Below are 19,928 nucleotides of genomic sequence, written 5' to 3' on the forward strand. Positions count from 1 at the left end.
CGGACTAGTCTCCTTTTTCCGACGTTTTGTGCTGAATCAGCTGCTCAACAATGAAGCCTTGCTCACCTTATTGCGAAAAAATGTCACATGGAACTGGTCCGCAGAGTGTCAGCAAGCTTATGAAGAGATCAAAGGAGACTTAGTGAATGCACAAATGCTCTACCATCCGGATATGACACGGGATTTTTGTATAGCCACCGTCTCCGGACAAGAAAGAAGACTACAGTTTCCAGCCGACTCTCCATGGCAACGGGCACGAGGCATCGCGGTAGCGACATACAGCGTCATCCACACCACACGACGAGAAATTTGCCGATAAAAATAAAAAAAACCATGATATTACCAACACAATAAAAAAATGATTAACATTTTCATATAAAAAGTATATGCTTGTTTCTTTCTCAGATAATTTTATATTTGATGTAAATACTTGTAATACCAAAACATGTAGAACCAACTTATGTAAGTAACGCAAAGGGTTAAATATATCAGCTCTGCCGAGGTTTTTCTGGGGTTTCCCTGCGGCCCTCGTCCAAATGGAAGAGCTTGTTATATTGCAACTGTGCCCAACCATGTAATGTAAAATGACTCAAAATGAATGTGTACCCATAACCCATGACCTAATACACGGTAAAGTGAACTGAAAGTGACCAACAAACGAAAGAAAAGTGACACTCGTGGTCTACAAGGACGAAATATTGAGTAGTGTGTTCCTTGTAGCCCAGGGGCCGTGCAGTGTCCCTTTTGCAATATTCACCATTATGGAGGTGAAAAAAATGGTTCAAATGGCTCTGAGCACTATGGGACTTAACATCTATGGTCATCAGTCCCCTAGAACTTAGAACTACTTAAACCTAACTAACCTAAGGACAGCACACAACACCCAGCCATCACGAGGCAGAGAAAACCCCTGACCCCGCCGGGAATCGAACCCGGGAACCCGGGTATGCGAAGCGAGAACGCTACCGCACGACCACGAGATGCGGGCATGGAGGTGAAACTTAAATAAAAATGACTGTATCTGACTCAAAATGAACTGCAAACATCGATTTCTCTGAGAAAGGTAATAACACTAACTGTAAAAATATACAATATAGATCGATAGATGCTGAAAAGACATTATTTTTATTGTATGAGATTATAATGTGTATGTAATTAAAAGAAGTATTATTATCTTTGTAAGAGTATAAAACACAATGCAATGCTCATTCTTCTGTCGAGTCTGTTTTGTTCTGCTCGTTCTGGTGTTAGCTGGAATAAGGTACGCAAGCTATTGTCCTGCGCTAGCATTTGTTTTATCATAACGTAAATGCAAATATTTAATGGTGTAAACTGTGTCCTAGTAAGAATATATTAGTATAAAGTGATCTCCGTGTGTTATTTCAAGAACCTACACCACATTTAATTGAAGGAATCCAGTGAAATAATTTTATTAAAACTTGTCTATTTTCTGTGATAGTAATAATTTCAGCTCAGTGAACTGGAGCTGAGTAATACTACGCTATTGCATTTACAGTAACTTGTAGGGAGCCTGTCGCTCGTTAAAACCAGTTTTAAACGTAATTGGCAACCTACGAAATTCATTATTTTGCTTATTATATCTCTTTTGTATTTTTTGAAAGCTAAACGTAGAAACTAACTTCACTAAAAATCAGTAACAGATCACGATAAATCAAAGGACAAACAAATTTTCTAGGAGAGTGTTTCCTCTAAATAAATAGTTACATTAATTTTTAAGAGATATACACTGGTCCTACACCTGTAGCTATCGCCTGGGGTGCTTTATCATATGACGGCAGCAGCAGTATCATAGTTACCCCACGGACCCTGACTGCAAATTTGGATATCAGTCTGGTGATTCGTCCTGTTGTGCTGCCTTTCTTGGTTAGTATTACAGGGGGCTTTCTCGAACAGCGTAACGCTAGCCCATATACCGCTGTTGTATCCCAACATGCTATACAGAGGTTCAAGATTCCGTCCTGGCCGGCTCGATCACCAGGTTAACCGTCGTTGTATTGACCGACCAATTGAAACAGTCACGGAACTCCATTCCTCATAGTAACATCCGGTACCCGTACAACACAATTCATACAAGTTTGCAGTGCTGCATTCAACATTCTGGCAGTTACATGGGTTATTTATGTACCATCATTTTACATTTGCAAAGGCCTATCTCGCGCTTACATTAAAATGTTAACTTGCAACGTTAATCACTTAAATATGTTACCTAGACAAACAGATCACCGGAATTTCATTACTCTACATTAAGTATTTTTTTGTTAGTGTATATTTCTTTTCTCTACGTCCTCAATAATATTTTATGTAATTATCTTTCATAAACAATTGCCCCTTTGTCCATGTGTGTATAATCCTCATTCTGTTAGATGTTGAGCCTGTTACTTATTTTATACCTAGTTTAATAAATTCTCACAATGCAAACTAGTGACCGACTGTGTCACTAGTTTATTTCTTTGTAATACTGAATATATTTCCTTTCAGCGTCGGTCGTGGAGAACATGTAATTTTAAAGTGGTGCAGTATTTGTTAGAGACCATAATGTATATGGTCCAGGTTGTAGTTTACTGTGAACTTCCCTAATGTTAGACGTCTAAAGCTTCTTTAAATGGCAAAAGAGCCACTAAATTTCGTTTTTACTCAGCAATTTAAGAAAATATTTCCTAGTTTGATGCTAATTCGAAGTTTGCATAACGATCGTAACCGTTATCTTCCGCTTCACCAGAACATGGCAAGCAAGAAACTTTACAAATTGTCGCTGTATTTCTGTGAAACCATTCATACAAACTAATTATCAGGGGTAGACAAGAGAAGTTTAACCAAAAACGGACATCGCCGGAAACCACTCGGAGACGTCTCGATCGTAAACACTGTCTCGCAGCCGCTGTACCTCGCCATTTGGCCTGAATCCAGCAGCAGACAACGGCTGGACGCGGCTGGTGGAGATTGTTATGGGCAGCCTGTGGCAGTGCGACAACTTACCCGACGTTTATGAAGAAGCCGCCGTACAGCAGGAACGGAAAGATGGCCGGCGCGCCCATGGACATCGCGACTGCAGTGCTGGGGCTCAGGCAGGACAGCAGGTAGCCTGCGGAACAACGAGGATGCATGCTGTAGAACAGCACAGTGTGGGCAACGCCTCACAGCACGTACCTGCTGTTCGCTGGCGACAAATATTTCTCACTGTATTTTTGCCAACTGGGCTCCCACACCCCCATTCTCTATCTTGAATAGGCGCAAAACCATGTCGAATGCAAAAAGTTGTCCTGAATAATTCAAAAAATGTTAGCAGAGGGGGAAAAAAGAAAACTCACAAAGCGGGTTCCTCAAGGTTCAAGTTTGGGTCCACTCCTGTTCCTTATATAGGGTGTTTGAAAACTCAATGGCAAAACTTAAGGTATGGATACCGCATATAACGATAAGAAAAAAAGTGCTATGTCAGCATGGGTCTGGGAATGCTAACTACCGACATTTTCGAATATGTCACTGTTACACAGCCCATACTGACAACTACTGTTTGCCAGAGATATGTGTACAACACAAGCTACAGCGTTGTTGAAGTAAACAAATTGGGAACCAATGTGATATGGCGCTGAATATCCTTCAGCACGCGCAGATGAAGTACAGTGATCCCCAGTTCAATACGCAGATTTCGGTGTATCTGTGGTTAGTGATTGTAGTCTGCAGTCTGCTCTGAAGTCACACATATAAACTGGAAACGTTAAACGTACCGTAGTCATTAGCAAAGGTGTGTACAGAGTGATTTGTTATTGCCTGTCTTCCTGGTTTTCAGACTAGAAATATACACTAACCAAGAGTTCGCGAAAGTATTTTTCAAGTACGGCATGGCGGATGGCAATGCATTGGAAGTACGTCACTTGCGCCAGGAACGCTACCAATTCTGCAGATTACCAGATTAAAAGACATTTGCAGGCATTTTTCTGTGAATATACGAGCTTCACACGTCGATCAGGTAGTGATGGTCGGCCAAAACGCACAATACCAGAGAATGAGAAACGTCTTCTCAAAGCTGTGGACGGAAGTCCTGGAATCAGCACAAGGTGGTTACACTTGCAAAGAAATGTGGCGCTCATGACGATCTGGAGATGTTTTCGTGAAAACATGCTGCATCCATACCATCCGCTGCAGATCTTGTGTACTGCGGATTATTCTCCATGAGTAACGTCCTGCCAGTGGTTCCTGCAGCAATGTGTTACGATGACCAACTTGACAGCTGCTGTTTTATTCACGGAGGAAACGACAGTAATAAGAGACGGAATGCAGAATTTATATATCCAGCACTTGTGAGCGGACACGATGCGCCATGCAACTGTCCAGTCGTCTCACCAACAGAGGTTCTCCATTGACAACTGTGCAGCAGTTGTTGGCGATTCTTCATTGTAGCGCTACGTCCTTCCAGGGTGACGTACTGGGCAGAACTAGATATACTTCTTGCTACTGCATGTCATTTGCATCCCGTCGACAACTGCAATTCATGCACGATGAAGTTCCCGCATATTTCAGTCTGCCTGACCAGTGGCACACCAATGCACATTTTCCCGAGTGTGTGGGATGGTTGTGGTGGACTGATTACTTGGCTACCCCGTTCGCCTCTCTTAAATCTCCAGGACTTTCCAGTTGTTGGCACACGTTATGTCTCTCGCGTATCCTACTGCTGTTGTGGATGGATCTACTCCCCATGTAGGCGTTGTGACAATCTTTCAGGCAGTACCACTGCATCAGGCGTTCTGATCGTGAGCGGAATTCAGTGACGCCATGGATGGGGGCCTCTATTCAGGCAGGAGGAGGTCACTTTGAACATTTCCTCTGGCACGTACCGGTAAGCAGGTCGTAATAGCTGACGCTACAAACCTACAGTGCAGTTTGTAGGAACTGAAGGTCGAATAACACTATAATGATACAATTCGGGACCCATGTTGACGCAGCCTTTGTTCTTCTTCTTGTCATATGAGGAACTGATTCCTGAAGTTTTACTGTCGAGTTCGGAAACAGTGTGTATGTGTGAATGAGCTTCCACTTACCACTCACCAAAAAAGATTTGGTACTTTTTACAGTCGACACTAGTGTTATAACAAATCCCATTAGAGTGAAAGTAGCAAAACGACATGTTAATGATAATTTTCAAAGATTTGTTGGAAGGTGTTCTATAAATAGACTTCCTATTTCTTTTGAGAAAACACACTGCACTCCGTTCTGTACAACAAATAAAGACATACCTCCAACTGATGTAGCACATGAAAAGGAGACAATTAAAATTTTGGGACGTACGTATTGATGAAAACCTGAAAACGTAAGGAACATATTACTAACCTTCTTAAACAATTATGTTCAACTAATTTTGGTCTTAATAAGATTGTTGGTGCTGGAACAGATGAATCAGTCTCCTTATATATTTTGAATATTTCCACTCAAAACATATTACGGAACAATTTCCTAGGATAATTCATTAAATAGACAGAGGATACTGATTTGCACAAAAGCAAGCAGCAAGAATGATTTATGGTGTCCACCAATAGTAATGTTAATAGCCAGTACGCTAGAAGGAAGAAATTACCTTTATTATCCAATACTAAAGCTGTCAGTAGCTCAGAAATGACCTGAATATGATTCAACAAAAAATCTGATGATTTGCCCAATAACACAAAAGATCTAACACGTAGGAAAGCAATTACAACAACTAACCTAAAAACGTATCTACTGGATATCTCATATCCCACAGAAAAATTTTTGATTAGAAACTCGTACCCCAAAAATCATAGTTTCAAGTACAGATACATATTGTAAGTAGGACTGAAAAATAATATGTTAATTAATATCAAAACTAATTAATTATACAGATTCTGTGAATTGCATCGTTCTACATCATTTCGATAATAATACAGTTCAAATGATGTGTTAACACATAACAAATTAACTATAAAACTAACTGCCGACAATGTATGACTTTATTCTGTTAACATACACTCAATTTTTTTTAAAAGAAAAAAAAGTCACGCCACTAAGGAACTATCGCATTTGGATGTAAATCTGAGTATGTGATGCACATGTACGGACAAAAAAATGATTACAATTTCAGAACAATTGGATGACTTATCCAAGAGAAAGAGCTTCACAAACTGGGCAAGTCAGTAATGCGTTGGTCCACCTCTGACCCTTATGTTAACAATTATTCGGCTTTGCATTGAGTAACAGAGTTGTTGGATGTCCTCTGGGGGGATATCGTGAGAAGTTCTGTCCAGCTGGAACGTTAGGTCGTCAAAATCCTGAGCTCTAGGTGGGCTCTGTTTATAATGCTCCAAAACTTATAAATTGGGAAGAGATCCGGTGACCTTACTGGCACAGGTAAGATTTTCCAAGCACAGAGACAAGTGTTGGAGCGAGCCCAGGATGGCTTGCCTAGGTAAGCAAACTGGGGCATAGAATATCGTCACGTACCTCTGTACTCGTACTTTAAGGTTACCGTAGATGACAACCAAAGGGATCCTGCCTTGAAAAGAAATGGCATCCCAGTCCATAACTCTTGGCTTTCAGGCCATATGGTGGATGACAATTAGATTGGTATCCCCCTGTTGTCTGGGGCGTCTCTAGAGAAATTTGCGCTGGTCATCGGGACTCAGTTCGAAGCGGGACCAATCACTGAAAAATATTCCACTCCGATCTATGGGATTCCAGGCCGGCGGCGTCTCTGGAGACGCCCCAGACAGTGGTAGGATACCAACGTGACTGTTGCCCTCCATACGGCCTGACAGCCAGGAGTGGTCTTACATGCCATTTCTTTGGATGTCATATGTGCTTGTATTTCTGCTTGCCAAATCCTAACTTGGTTAGCAAGATCGCCAGATCTTCTCCCAATTGGGAACTTCTGTAGCACTATGGAATGGGCCCTCCAACCATCTCAGGATTTTGAAGATCTACTGCGTCAGTCGGACATAATTTCCACGACATCCTTCAGGAGGACGTCCAACAAGTCTGTTCATCAGTGCCAATCCGCATAATTACTTGCATTACGCCCGGAAGTAGACCAACGCGTGAATTTCATGCTTAATTTGTGAAGCACTTTCTCTTGAATATATCATTTATTTTTTCTGAAATTGTTTTCAGTTGTTTGTACGTGCACGTCACATTTACCGATTGGCACTCCATTCGGATGATTCCTTCGTGGTGCGTCATTTTTTATGGCTTGATTTATTTATTTTTATCCTGAAGCGTATTCGAGTGGAACATTCTTCTCCCCAATTTCAACTAGGTGAGCGCAAAGAGCTCTGTGATCGGATCTCGAAGAGCCCATGGCAGGAATATATGAATAATTAAAACAAAAATCTTGTCTTCCATTCCTCTGACCAGACAAGGTTTTATTGTGGAGCCGAGTAATATGGAACATGAAATACACAGAAGTACTGTAGTCCACAGTAACAGCAGTTCCGACACCACACTGGGGGCAGGAAACTAACACAGATCACCCCACATATATCCAGAACGAGCAAATACATCGATCTGCGGTTTACTCTGAATTGTAGCGGAAAATGTCGCCAATTTTATGGCGTGGGCTAGTAAAATAACTTTTACAATCATTGAATTACGAAAACGAAAATGGGTTTTTAAGCGGAACTGTGTATGTTCTTTATAGCATTTTAAAGAATCTCCAAAGAGGTTTATACACTGATATGACAAAAGTCATGAGTCAGCGATATGCACACACACACACACACACATAGGGTGATAGTATCACGTATAAAAGGTGTAAAAGGGCAGTGCTGTGCAGGAGATGTCACTTGTAAGCAGTTGATTTATGTCAAAAGGTTTCCGACGTGATTACGGCAGCAATCCGGGAATTAAGAGACTTTGAACGCGGAGTGGTAGTTCTAAATAAACGCAAGCGTCATTCCATTTCGGAAAACGTAAAGGAATTTAATATTAAGAGATCCGAAGTGTCAAGCGTCTGCAGAGGACCCCAAATTATGGTCATTACCACTCACCATGGACAGCGCAGTGGATCAGAGCCTTCACTTAACGGCCTAGAGCAGCAGCGATAGCATAGAGTTGTCAGTGCTAACACAAAAGCATCTCAAGTGAAATAACCGCAGAACTCAGCTATCACAATTCGGCCAAATTAGATTCGGCTAATTGCGGACCTTTGCAGCCAGTCATGGACTTCATGTCCGCAAACAACGATGGAATTTTTATGGATGACAGTGCTCTGTGTCACCGGGCCGCCGGCCGGAGTGGCCGTGCGGTTCTAGGCGCTACGGTCTGGAACCGAGCGACCCCTACGATCGCAGGTTCGAATCCTGCCTCGGGCATGGATGTGTGTGATGTCCTTAAGGTTAGTTAGGTTTAATTAGTTCTAAGTTCTAGGCGACTGATGACCTCAGAAGTAAAGTCGCATAGTGCTCTGAGACATTTGAACCATTTTTATGTCACCGGGCCACGACTATTCGCGATTGGTTTGAATAAGATTCACGCCAATTCGAGAGAATGATCTGGCCGCCCAGATACCCCGAAATGAACCAAATCGAACATTTATGGGACATAATCGAGAGATCAGATCGTGCACAAAATCCTCCATCGGCAACATTCTCGCAGTTATGGACGGCTAGAGAGGTCTAGGGATAGCGTCTTTGATTAGTACTCAAAACGTATTCGGTCCCGGGGTTGAACTTCACCACCACTTAAATTTTGAATAATAATCATCAGTATATACAGCCGAAGACTTTCGGCGTAAAGCGTCACCCTCATTCAGACAAATGCATTGTCAAAGAGGGCCGAACAACGGACAGAGTTGCAGGAAACTATCTTTCCTTTAGGGTGGGGAAACTGCCCCCAATGTAACCCACTGCATTGAACACACATAATGTGACCTATAATAGAAAAATTGGCATGACGATCTCTACATTGGCGAAAGATTCTAGACCGCTCCCCGATTCGGATATCCAGGAGGGCACCGCCATGGTGGAGGCGACCATGAAAATAATATAGAGTGACCAAAGAAAGGTTAATGTTTTACGAGTAGGGCCGTGGAATCTCAGAAGTTTTAGCGTGGTAGGGAATCTAGAAAATCTGAAAAGGTAAATGAAGATGCTCAGTGTGGATATAATGCGGGTGAGTGAAGTGAAATGGAGTAAGAGTTGTTATGAATAGGACTGGAGGGCAGAGAGTGAATTACTGTCAACAGTTGAGTGACAGGGTTGTTCTCATCAGAATCGACAGAAAACCATCACCGACATGAATATCCGAGGTACCCATGCCGGCGTCGCAAGCCGAATATGAAAAGACAGAGACGGTATCTGAAGATTGAACACGTAATTCAGTAAGAAAAAGGAGACGAAAATCTAATTGTCATGGGAGACAACAATGCAGTTGTAGGGGAAGAATTAGAAGAAACGGTTACAGGAGAATATGGGCTTTCTATTAGGAGTCAGAGAAGAGTAACACTAATTGAGTTCCGCTATAAATTAAGGTAGTAATAACGAATACTCTGTTCAAAAATCACAAGAGGAGGAAGTATACATGGAAAAAGACCCGGAGATAAGGAAATATTTCTGTTGGAGTACATCATACTTAGGCAGAGATTCCTAAATTATATATCGGAATTGTAACGCTTAACCAGGAGTACATATAGACTTAAATGGTTCAAATGGCTCTGAGCACTATGGGACTTAACTTCTGTGGTCATCAGTCCCCTAGAACTTAGAACTACTTAAACCTAACTAACCTAAGGACATCACACACATCCATGCCCGAGGCAGGATTCGAACCTGCGACCGTAGCGGTCGCGCGGCTCCAGACTGTAGCGCCTACAACCGCTCGGCCACATATAGACTTAAATCGCCACACAGTGGTGATGAAAAAGTATACTCAAGTTTAAGAGAATACTCAGGATGAATCAATGCACAAAGAAGTGTGGTATGGACGTACTAAGGCGTGAAGAAGTACTCTTGAAATTCTCTGAGGCTCTAGACTCTTGAGGCTCTAGACAGTGCGATAAGGAATAGCTCAGTAGGCAGTGCAGTTGGAAAGGAATGGACAATTCTAAAAAGGTCAATCACAGAAGTTGGAAATATGAACATAGCTACAAAGAAGGTAACTGTGGAAAACTGTGGATAGTAGAAGTAGTATTTCAATTGATCAATCAAAAAAGTTCCTGTTTCCTGCAACGGGTTGTTAAAACATATTAGTGTGCGATGAAATTACCAACCATTTGGTTTGTGGTGAATTATACATTCTATTAAAAGAATGGCAGAAGCGAGGAAGTTACACCCCACTGTCAAGTAATAGATAACAAATTTCATAAATGTGGTAAAACATTTTCAATATAATTACTCAAGGGAGTAGACCTGTATTAGAGGTAAACTGGTAATGCAAACATGTTCCATATCGTCATTACTCCCTCCTTTACTAATGCAAACAGTTTTCTAGGCTTCCTGCTTTCACTGAATGTAGAAATGAGTATAAGGTTGGTTTGTGGGATTCAAGGGACCAGACTACTAGGACTATCGGTCTCTTCGAGTATAAGGGTTCTGCCCAGTATAACAGTCTCGCTGATTTTCCCACTCCTCAGTTTCACAGAATATAAACAATGTTTTTCACATTAAAGCTACAGTACTGTGTGAAAACCAACAGTAGGCGACGTATAGCAGCTCCGTGAACTGGCTCCTCACCTCATCTGCTGCCTACGGTTTGATGATGACAGTAGAGACCCATCACTGGAATTAAAAATAAATCATGTATTGCAATCTGGGCGGCTCTTTATTGTTAAAAAAGCTAGAAACTTTCGTATGAATATCTCGCTTGGCTCTGTAGTGTTACTGCAGAGCACCAAACCGGAAGAATGAGTTGCGAGTGCATCGTGGTTCATAAGCGGAATGTACAGCACCTGTCCGTTCGATTTGACTTTGTTAGCCATATAAGTAGAGGAATAAAATCCTTGAGATTCAATCGATGGAACTGAACGCTACTGAAAAGTTTTCAAATACAGGATATAACGGGTATAAATGCAGATATTTCTATTGGTGACTGTGTACGGTGTATTTAGTAACATTACATCAGTATATATGTGATTTGCAGACTGACACTTACAGCTATTACAAATCTAATATTTTTGGTTTGGGTAGTACCACCAAGTACATGTGGTAAGAGCAAGCCATTAATGCTTATTTTCCCCTGCTTAGGAAGTCATGTGTAGAAGTGTGGATGCGGGGCAGAAACGGGTAGTCTACACTGATAGGCAGGGTCCACTTAGTGTTGTAATTACGACTCTACAGAAAACATTAGGTCGTAAATTTTGTAAAATCTTTGTGGAAAGACTGTTCGACGCATAGGAAAAACGACCAACACACTGTTGTGTGCGCATATGAAAGTGCAACATATAAAAATAACATAGGATTCTACGGCCTAGACAAAGTGTTCGACAATGTCAAATGTTGCGTTATGTTCGAAATTCTGAGGAAAATAGGAGTAATTTATAGGGAGAGTTGGGTAATACATGTACAAGAACCGAAGGGGAATAAAATGGGTTAGAAAAACAAGAACAGCGAGTTCAGATTGGAAAGGGCATAAAACAGGGATGTAGTCTTCCCCACTACCGTTCAACCTGTACATCGAAGAAGGAATGGCGGAACTGAAAGAAAAATCAGGAGAATTAAAAATATTGTGAACGGATATGAATGATACGATTCGTTGTTAACATTGCTATGGTCAGTAAAACTGAAGGAGAATTACATAATGTGCTGAATGAAATGAACAGTCTAATCAGTACAGAATATGGACCGAGAATAAATTCGAAGGTAGACGATATTAATGATAAGTAGCAGAAATGAGGACAGCGAGAAACTTAACATCAGGATTGGTGATGACGATGTAGTTGAAGTCAAGGAATTCTACTACCTCGAAATCAAAACAACCAATAACGGACTGAGCAAGGAGGACATGAAAAGGAGATTTGCATTGGCAAAATGGGCATTCTTATCTAAGAGAGGTCTGCTAGTATCAAATATAGGCTTTAATTTGTGGAAGAAATTTCTGAGAATGTACGTTTGGAGCACACAAGTAGTGAAACATGGACTATGAGAAAATCGGAATCTAAGCATTTCAGATACAGTGCTACAGATGAATGTTGAAAATTACGTAGATTGATAAGGTAATCAATTATCAGGTTCTGCGCAGAATAGGAAAGAAGTATGTGGAAAACACAGAGAAGAGGAAGGAACAGGATGGGAGGATATCAGGGAATAACTTTCATCGTACTAGAGGGAGATGTACAGAGTAAAACATCGGAGGAAGACAGAGATTGGAACACATCCAGAAAAAAACGAAGGACGTAAGTTGTTGCAAATGCTACCCTGCGATGAAGAGGTTGACACACGAGAAGAATTCGTGGCAGGCCGCATCAAACCAGTCAGAAGAGTGACTAGTCGAAAAATAAATAAGAAAATAAAAAATCTGCAATAAGACCCTTGTAACCAGTAAAGTTCTGATATTTTATTCCGATAGCCTGGTGGAACTGTCACGGTCTCTAGTTGTTCTTTATGCAATGAATTGAAGCTGTGTTGGACGTAATGCGACACAATATTTCTAAAAGATGACGTATGCTATTAAAAGTAAATTAACGTAACATAACACATTGGTACTTGCAGTATTAAGTGCGTAGAAGAAGTTAACTAAAACTCAGAAACACTAACTCAGTAACGCATCGCCTCATGCAAAAGATCTACACTACGTTCACCGTAATTCCAATATCTGTTATGTTAATGTCCACAGCCGTTTCTTCAAAACAGCTATACCAAATGAAATCATAATGATCTGTTAATAACGCCTGTGATGTCTCGGCCCATGGTATGGACGCCAAAATCTCATGAAAAATGTACATCGTGACTAGAAGTTATAGAATTGTTGATTTGTATGAGAGTAGTTGATGCTAAAGAGTTCAAATAATATTGGTACACTAGTTCAGTCACCATTCCACTAATTACATAACAATAACTGAAACTCTCAGCTGCCGACAGTCCTCGATGAGGACAGTTTAAAATGTGTGCCCCTACTGGGACTCGAACCCTGGATCTCCTGCTAACATGGCAGACGCTCTATCGATCTTTTTTATATATATACACTCCTGGAAATGGAAAAAAGAACACATTGACACCGGTGTGTCAGACCCACCATACTTGCTCCGGACACTGCGAGAGGGCTGTACAAGCAATGATCACACGCACGGCACAGCGGACACACCAGGAACCGCGGTGTTGGCCGTCGAATGGCGCTAGCTGCGCAGCATTTGTGCACCGCCGCCGTCAGTGTCAGCCAGTTTGCCGTGGCATACGGAGCTCCATCGCAGTCTTTAACACTGGTAGCATGCCGCGACAGCGTGGACGTGAACCGTATGTGCAGTTGACGGACTTTGAGCGAGGGCGTATAGTGGGCATGCGGGAGGCCGGGTGGACGTACCGCCGAATTGCTCAAGACGTGGGGCGTGAGGTCTCCACAGTACATCGATGTTGTCGCCAGTGGTTGGCGGAAGGTGCACGTGCCCGTCGACCTGGGACCGGACCGCAGCGACGCACGGATGCACGCCAAGACCGTAGGATCCTACGCAGTGCCGTAGGGGACCGCACCGCCACTTCCCAACAAATTAGGGACACTGTTGCTCCTGGGGTATCGGCGAGGACCATTCGCAACCGTCTCCATGAAGCTGGGCTACGGTCCCGCACACCGTTAGGCCGTCTTCCGCTCACGCCCCAACATCGTGCAGCCCGCCTCCAGTGGTGTCGCGACAGGCGTGAATGGAGGGACGAATGGAGACGTGTCGTCTTCAGCGATGAGAGTCGCTTCTGCCTTGGTGCCAATGATGGTCGTATGCGTGTTTGGCGCCGTGCAGGTGAGCGCCACAATCAGGACTGCATACGACCGAGGCACACAGGGCCAACACCCGGCATCATGGTGTGGGGAGCGATCTCCTACACTGGCCGTACACCACTGGTGATCGTCGAGGGGACACTGAATAGTGCACGGTACATCCAAACCGTCATCGAACCCATCGTTCTACCATTCCTAGACCGGCAAGGGAACTTGCTGCTCCAACAGGACAATGCACGTCCGCATGTATCCCGTGCCACCCAACGTGCTCTAGAAGGTGTAAGTCAACTACCCTGGCCAGCAAGATCTCCGGATCTGTCCCCCATTGAGCATGTTTGGGACTGGATGAAGCGTCCTCTCACGCGGTCTGCACGTCCAGCACGAACGCTGGTCCAACTGAGGCGCCAGGTGGAAATGGCATGGCAAGCCGTTCCACAGGACTACATCCAGCATCTCTACGATCGTCTCCATGGGAGAATAGCAGCCTGCATTGCTGCGAAAGGTGGATATACACTGTACTAGTGCCGACATTGTGCATGCTCTGTTGCCTGTGTCTATGTGCCTGTGGTTCTGTCAGTGTGATCATGTGATGTATCTGACCCCAGGAATGTGTCAATAAAGTTTCCCCTTCCTGGGACAATGAATTCACGGTGTTCTTATTTCAATTTCCAGGAGTGTATATATAATCTCATATTGTTCGCTTTAGTTTGTAGCGCCTGCTCGGAGCGAACGTCCTAAGACGTTGATCGGTTAACTCAGTTCTTTTATTACAGAAGGCAGGTAACTCTGACCGAACACGCTGAGCTACCACGCCGGCAAATCCACGTGAGCTACCGAGGACACAGATGAATAGCGCGACTGCAGGGACTTATCCCTTGCACGTTTCCGGTGAGACCCACATTCCCAGCTGTCCGTAATCTACATACGTAAAGTACCTATTAGATATTTGCCCATCCACTCACTACTCGCGCCCACTAAGGTTACGATTTCCGTAAGAGTTCGGGCAACCTGTGCGCATTCGCACAGACGAAGGTCAATGGCCGGGTAGCCTTTAACCATATATGAAGATAGTAACTGTTCTCGAAAGAACAGATACCATTGATGAGCGTGCAGCTTCTCTAGAATAAATAATAATTAATTGGAACCCTCAGCTGCTGACAGGTGTTGCTGATATACCTCGATGGGGTCAGTTGAAAATGTGTGTCCCGGCCGGGACTCGAACCCGGGATCTCCTGCCTACATGGTACATATCTATTAGATTACGTATGTAGATTGTGGACGGTTGGGAATGTGGGTCTCACGGGAAGCGTGCAAGGGGTAAGTCCCTGCAGTCGCGTTATTCATCTGTGTCCTCGGTGGCTCAGATGGGAAAAAAAAGAAAAAAAAATGATGGATACAGCGCCTGCCATGTTAGCAGAAGATCCCGGGTTCGAGTCCCCGTCGGGGCACGCATTTTCAACTGTCCCCATCGAGGTCTACCAACAACACCTGTCGGCAGCTGAGGGTTTTAATTAGTTATCATTTATTCTAGAGAAGCTGCACGGTTATGAATGGTATCTGTTCTTGCGAGAACAGTTACTATCTTCATATATAACAGTAACTGTTTGTACGCAATCAGTGACCGTAATAAGCAATCGATTATGGACACTATGTTGCCTCTACGCTGCGAGAGGAAAATATCACCTTTATTACCCATTACAGAAGCTGTCAGTACCGACAAATATTGTTCATAAATTATGCAATAACATTAACAGGTGGCAACGCAAATTTTAAATCCAACCTAAGATCATTCTTTCTGGACAACTCCTTCAATTTCATGTTCGAATTTTTATTTAAAAACTGGTGGTCGGCAAAAAACAAAACAAGGAAAAAAAGCAAGGAGTCGTTCCACACAATTTCCATAACAGAGTTGTTGAAAGGATGGATAGAAGTCTTAAATAATTGACTGGCACATTATAGTCAGCGTGGACACTCACCAAACGAAGTGGTGACCCCGGTGACGAGGGCGGCGATGACCATGGCGATGACGAAGCGGCTGGGTTCCGGGTTGAGGCCGACCATGTAGTAGAAGACGGTCGTGAAGAGGCACGGGATGGCGGCGAAGACGGGCAGCTCGGCCAGAGTCTTGCTGAGGAAGTACACGTCGACGCGGTACATGCCGTTCAGGTGCTCTCGCAGGAACACCGCCAGCTCGTCGGAGAACACCTGCCGCAGGCGTTCAGCGTCGTTGGCCACTTCTTGCGGACTAAATTAAGCAATTGTTAAGGTTCTTCTCGAGTCTCAGTATGAAGACTGGTCGGCAGCAGTGCTATTTCTTCCCTCCTACTCCCTTCGCTTTCCCATACGAGACTGCTCCAACATCGTTTCTGATCTGTCTGGAGTGGCGCATTCTAGGTCTTTCCGAATCGTTCCTCCCATTACATTATCTATCGAACTACTGTGTCGGTAGTGAAATGGAAATGAGCGTTTGGCGTCATTGGCCGGGAGGACCCTTACGGGGCAGGTCCGGCCGCCTTGGTGCAGGTCTTATTACATTCGACTCCACATTGGGCCACCTGCGCTCCGTATGGGGATGAAATGATGAAGACAACACAACACCCAGTCCCTGAGCGGAGAAAATCCCCGACCTAGCTGGGAATCGAACCCGGGCGACCATTCAGCTATCGGGGCGGACTGTGTTGGTAGTGGTGGCCAACTACTTGCCCTATCATTTTGCGTACTGTCAGTAAAAGACAGCTTTTTTCTTCTATTTTTCTAACAATTTCCTTATTTGTGAGCTTTTATGCTCAGGAGGTATTTTCCATACTCGTGTAGCAACACACTCCAAATGGTTCCGAACGTTTATTGTCAAATGCAGTAACAGTCCACGTTTCCGAGAAACACGAGGCCAAACTCCAGAGATATCTCTTAATAAACGTCTTTCTTATCTCCAAATTGAAGTCGGGTGGTGTAACCATCACTTTTCCTTATAATATGTTGCCTTTGCTTATGCAGTTCTACTTTATATGCCTGATATGTGTGGCAACAACTCACATTCTTTTGACCTTCAGCATGTTTTGGCGACGATCTATTCTAATCGCTAGACACAACTGAGTTCCTTTCTTCCTAATCTGTGAAGATATTATTTCTTATCGTTGCTTATTACCTTTTTAAATAAAACATATTCTTCGGAGTCATATGCCTTAATCTCGATTTCCTAAACCGTTTCACTGGACGTTGGGAAATTCAACAACAAAATTCATTCTCGTCCCAGGTATCCATTCGAGGGAGGGAACGAGATAGGTGCAATAGTTACTGATCGGAGTTTGCGTGAATGTCCCATATTACATTTCCCTTTCATCTGTACTGTAGTCTGAAACGACTAATCAATCCCTTTCTTCCACACATCTGGAAAAAGGGGACCTGAAAAGAAAGGAGAAGTAATGTTTTACTCCACGTAAACATTTAATCTGAAGACCCTATTTACATATCCTTAACCCCTCAACCTCCCTATCCTTTTCAATAATACGTGCTGGGTATTACTATCGATAGTGGTACAAGGTAATCAGTCTTATCTAGAGTTGTGTTCCTCCAAAACTATTGTTCGGTCGTATCGGTGCAATACAAAGATAACATACCTAGCAAATGGCAGGATTACAGATAGTATTGGCAACATTGGCAGAGAAAGAAGCACAAATGAATGTGTGAGAGAGAAACTGGTAGCCGACCATTACTCTTTGTTTCTCACGTAATTGGAACCGCACATCGTTCAGTGTTAGTCCATTGTGTATTCTATATCTTTACAAAATTTAAATTGCATTTTATAAGTAATGAAAATTACTTCATGGAGTAAATTCTGTGCATTGAGTTTTCTGGCGTTCAGTATTTTATCCATTCTCAGCAACTGTAGTTTTCTGTATCGAAATACTCAGCAACCACTTGTATGATAAATCTGTATTGCTTTTATAGTTTCATTACAACATCCCTCTGTTTCTCGTTAAAAAGGACCAGCTTTCGACTAAAACATGAATTGAATACCGACAACTTTAATTTTGTTGTAAAAACTATTTGCTTTAAGTAACAGACAGAAGGATAATTATATAGAACAAAAATATTCTGTAGGTTACACGACCCTTTATATTTTCTCACTCAATTTCTTAACGGTTCAGCGCTTCCAGTTTCTTAGCGAATCTAATAAGACACTGGCCACATACACAAAGAAAGCAATCGAAATGAGGTAACGCCCGATAGACATGCAACACACATAACATACCAGTAAAGCGGTTGCGATCTTAACTGACCAAAGCTACTAGACAAACTACCGTAATTTACGGTTACTCACGATAGTCGACGGTAGCCTACGGTAGTTGTACAACTCCGCTCATACCCCTTACTCATCGCTAGTCCTCTAGGACATTCAGAGGTGACTACACAGTAGTCACTATCTCAGTGTTTCGTCCAACAGTGTCCAAGCACTACTGGTCAAGTCGAGTCCGCCTTTGTGTCGTATCAAAACATTCGAAAGAGGGACGCACCCATCTTTTTCGATTTACATCGTGAACTGGATTTGTCTATGGATGGAATACAGATGATTTAAAAATTATTTTAATTTACCTTCTCCACGGGTCTACACTACAAACGTGTTATCAGCATACCTCCAGAACACTGTAGGCTTCAAGCTAGCAGATTCCAGAGCCTATTCCTCGAAGTCCTCCATGAAAAATGAGTGTTGAAGTCTGACATTGACTGGTAGCGCAACAGTGAATGAATAATCTATTTGCGGAAGGTGCGAGTAATTACACTCGAAAAAAATGGACAAATCAAAATCGTCATCATCCAGTACCATCTATTGGTGGGCTTTTTTATTACCTAATCAGTAATTAATAATATAGCGAACTTTTATAGATTGAAGTTCAATTTGAAAAAAGTAATACAGCAATGGAAAACTTCAGCGAGAAAGTACAACTGAAGTTAACTACTACTATGAGCATGGTTGGATCTGACTATTCTTATGAAGTATAATTTTTCTTACAAAGTCAATAAACGAAGTAGATGGTGTGAGCTGTTATCCTTTCACAGCAACCTTTCCACTTAAACTGAAGACTGACGACCTTCATACTGGTGAAGCAAAGACACGTTTTCGTTTTTGGCAACATAATCAGGATTAGTGTGAAGCGTGTTCGCTCTGTTAACCATCCCATATGCATGTCCTATCGCCACAAATAAAACTTACAGTTAAGAATCAGCAAAACGTAGCGGTAAGTAGGTTGCAAGCAGTACAGACGCATTAATTTTCTTTTCTTTTATCAACATTATTTTATACCAAATGTGTGAACGTGACCACAAGAAATCCAGCCTTGGTCCACTAGAACGACCCTCAGGTAAAATGCCGTTACTGGCATGCCACCATTCTTAGCTATACCCTTTCAGATATTCGATAAGCAAACAACCTTTTTTACACAAGTTGCGAAAATTGTCTTATTGTGCTTACCGTTATTACAGCGAAGACATTCTGGAACGTCATGTTTGTCATAAATAAGATGATAGCGCCATTCATATTCATTACTCCCGACTGATCCGTCTTCTGTCCAAAAAATACTGTTCCAATCATAAGAGAGAGCATCTGAAAGAAAAAGTACACATTTCTTAGATTGTATGATTAAGTGTATAGATGCAGGTGAGAAAATAATACTGAAACTCAAGTATTATGTCTAACACTTTCTTAGTTAGATCTCCTGCTTATTGTCAGAAGAAGATGATTTCTTTAAGAGTGCATATTTCCTGTAATCAATGCAGATACTTAGGCTGAATTTTGTCATCGCTGGTTTACTGGGAGAAGATTCCCAACTGGATGTTTCTCAGTGTACAGGAAATAAATAGGTTAAATACTGCTCAAAAACATAATAGTAAGCTGGAATAAAGGAAGATTACTTCAATTAGTGAAAAATGGTTCAAATGGCTCTCAATACTATGGGACTTAACTTCTGAGGTCATCAGTCCCCTAGAACTTAGAACTACTTAAACCTAACCAACCTAAGAACATGACACACATCCAAGCCCGAGGC

At 42.5% G+C, this 19,928-nt stretch overlaps 1 protein-coding gene across 1 annotated transcript in view; it reads right to left on the bottom strand.

Moving 5' to 3' along the window:
- Positions 1 to 19,928, bottom strand: part of LOC126176127 (protein white-like) — a 297,207-nt gene that overhangs the window by 93,591 nt on the left and 183,688 nt on the right. The window contains exons 8-10 of the mRNA XM_049923264.1: positions 19,355 to 19,486; positions 15,861 to 16,089; positions 2,998 to 3,103 (exon numbers count right to left, since the gene is read on the bottom strand). Coding sequence (XP_049779221.1) covers positions 2,998 to 3,103; positions 15,861 to 16,089; positions 19,355 to 19,486 — 467 coding nt within the window. The remainder of the gene's footprint in view (positions 1 to 2,997; positions 3,104 to 15,860; positions 16,090 to 19,354; positions 19,487 to 19,928) is intronic.

The sequence above is a fragment of the Schistocerca cancellata genome, chromosome 3, assembly GCF_023864275.1.
Source record: "Schistocerca cancellata isolate TAMUIC-IGC-003103 chromosome 3, iqSchCanc2.1, whole genome shotgun sequence".
Classification (NCBI taxonomy): domain Eukaryota; kingdom Metazoa; phylum Arthropoda; class Insecta; order Orthoptera; family Acrididae; genus Schistocerca; species Schistocerca cancellata.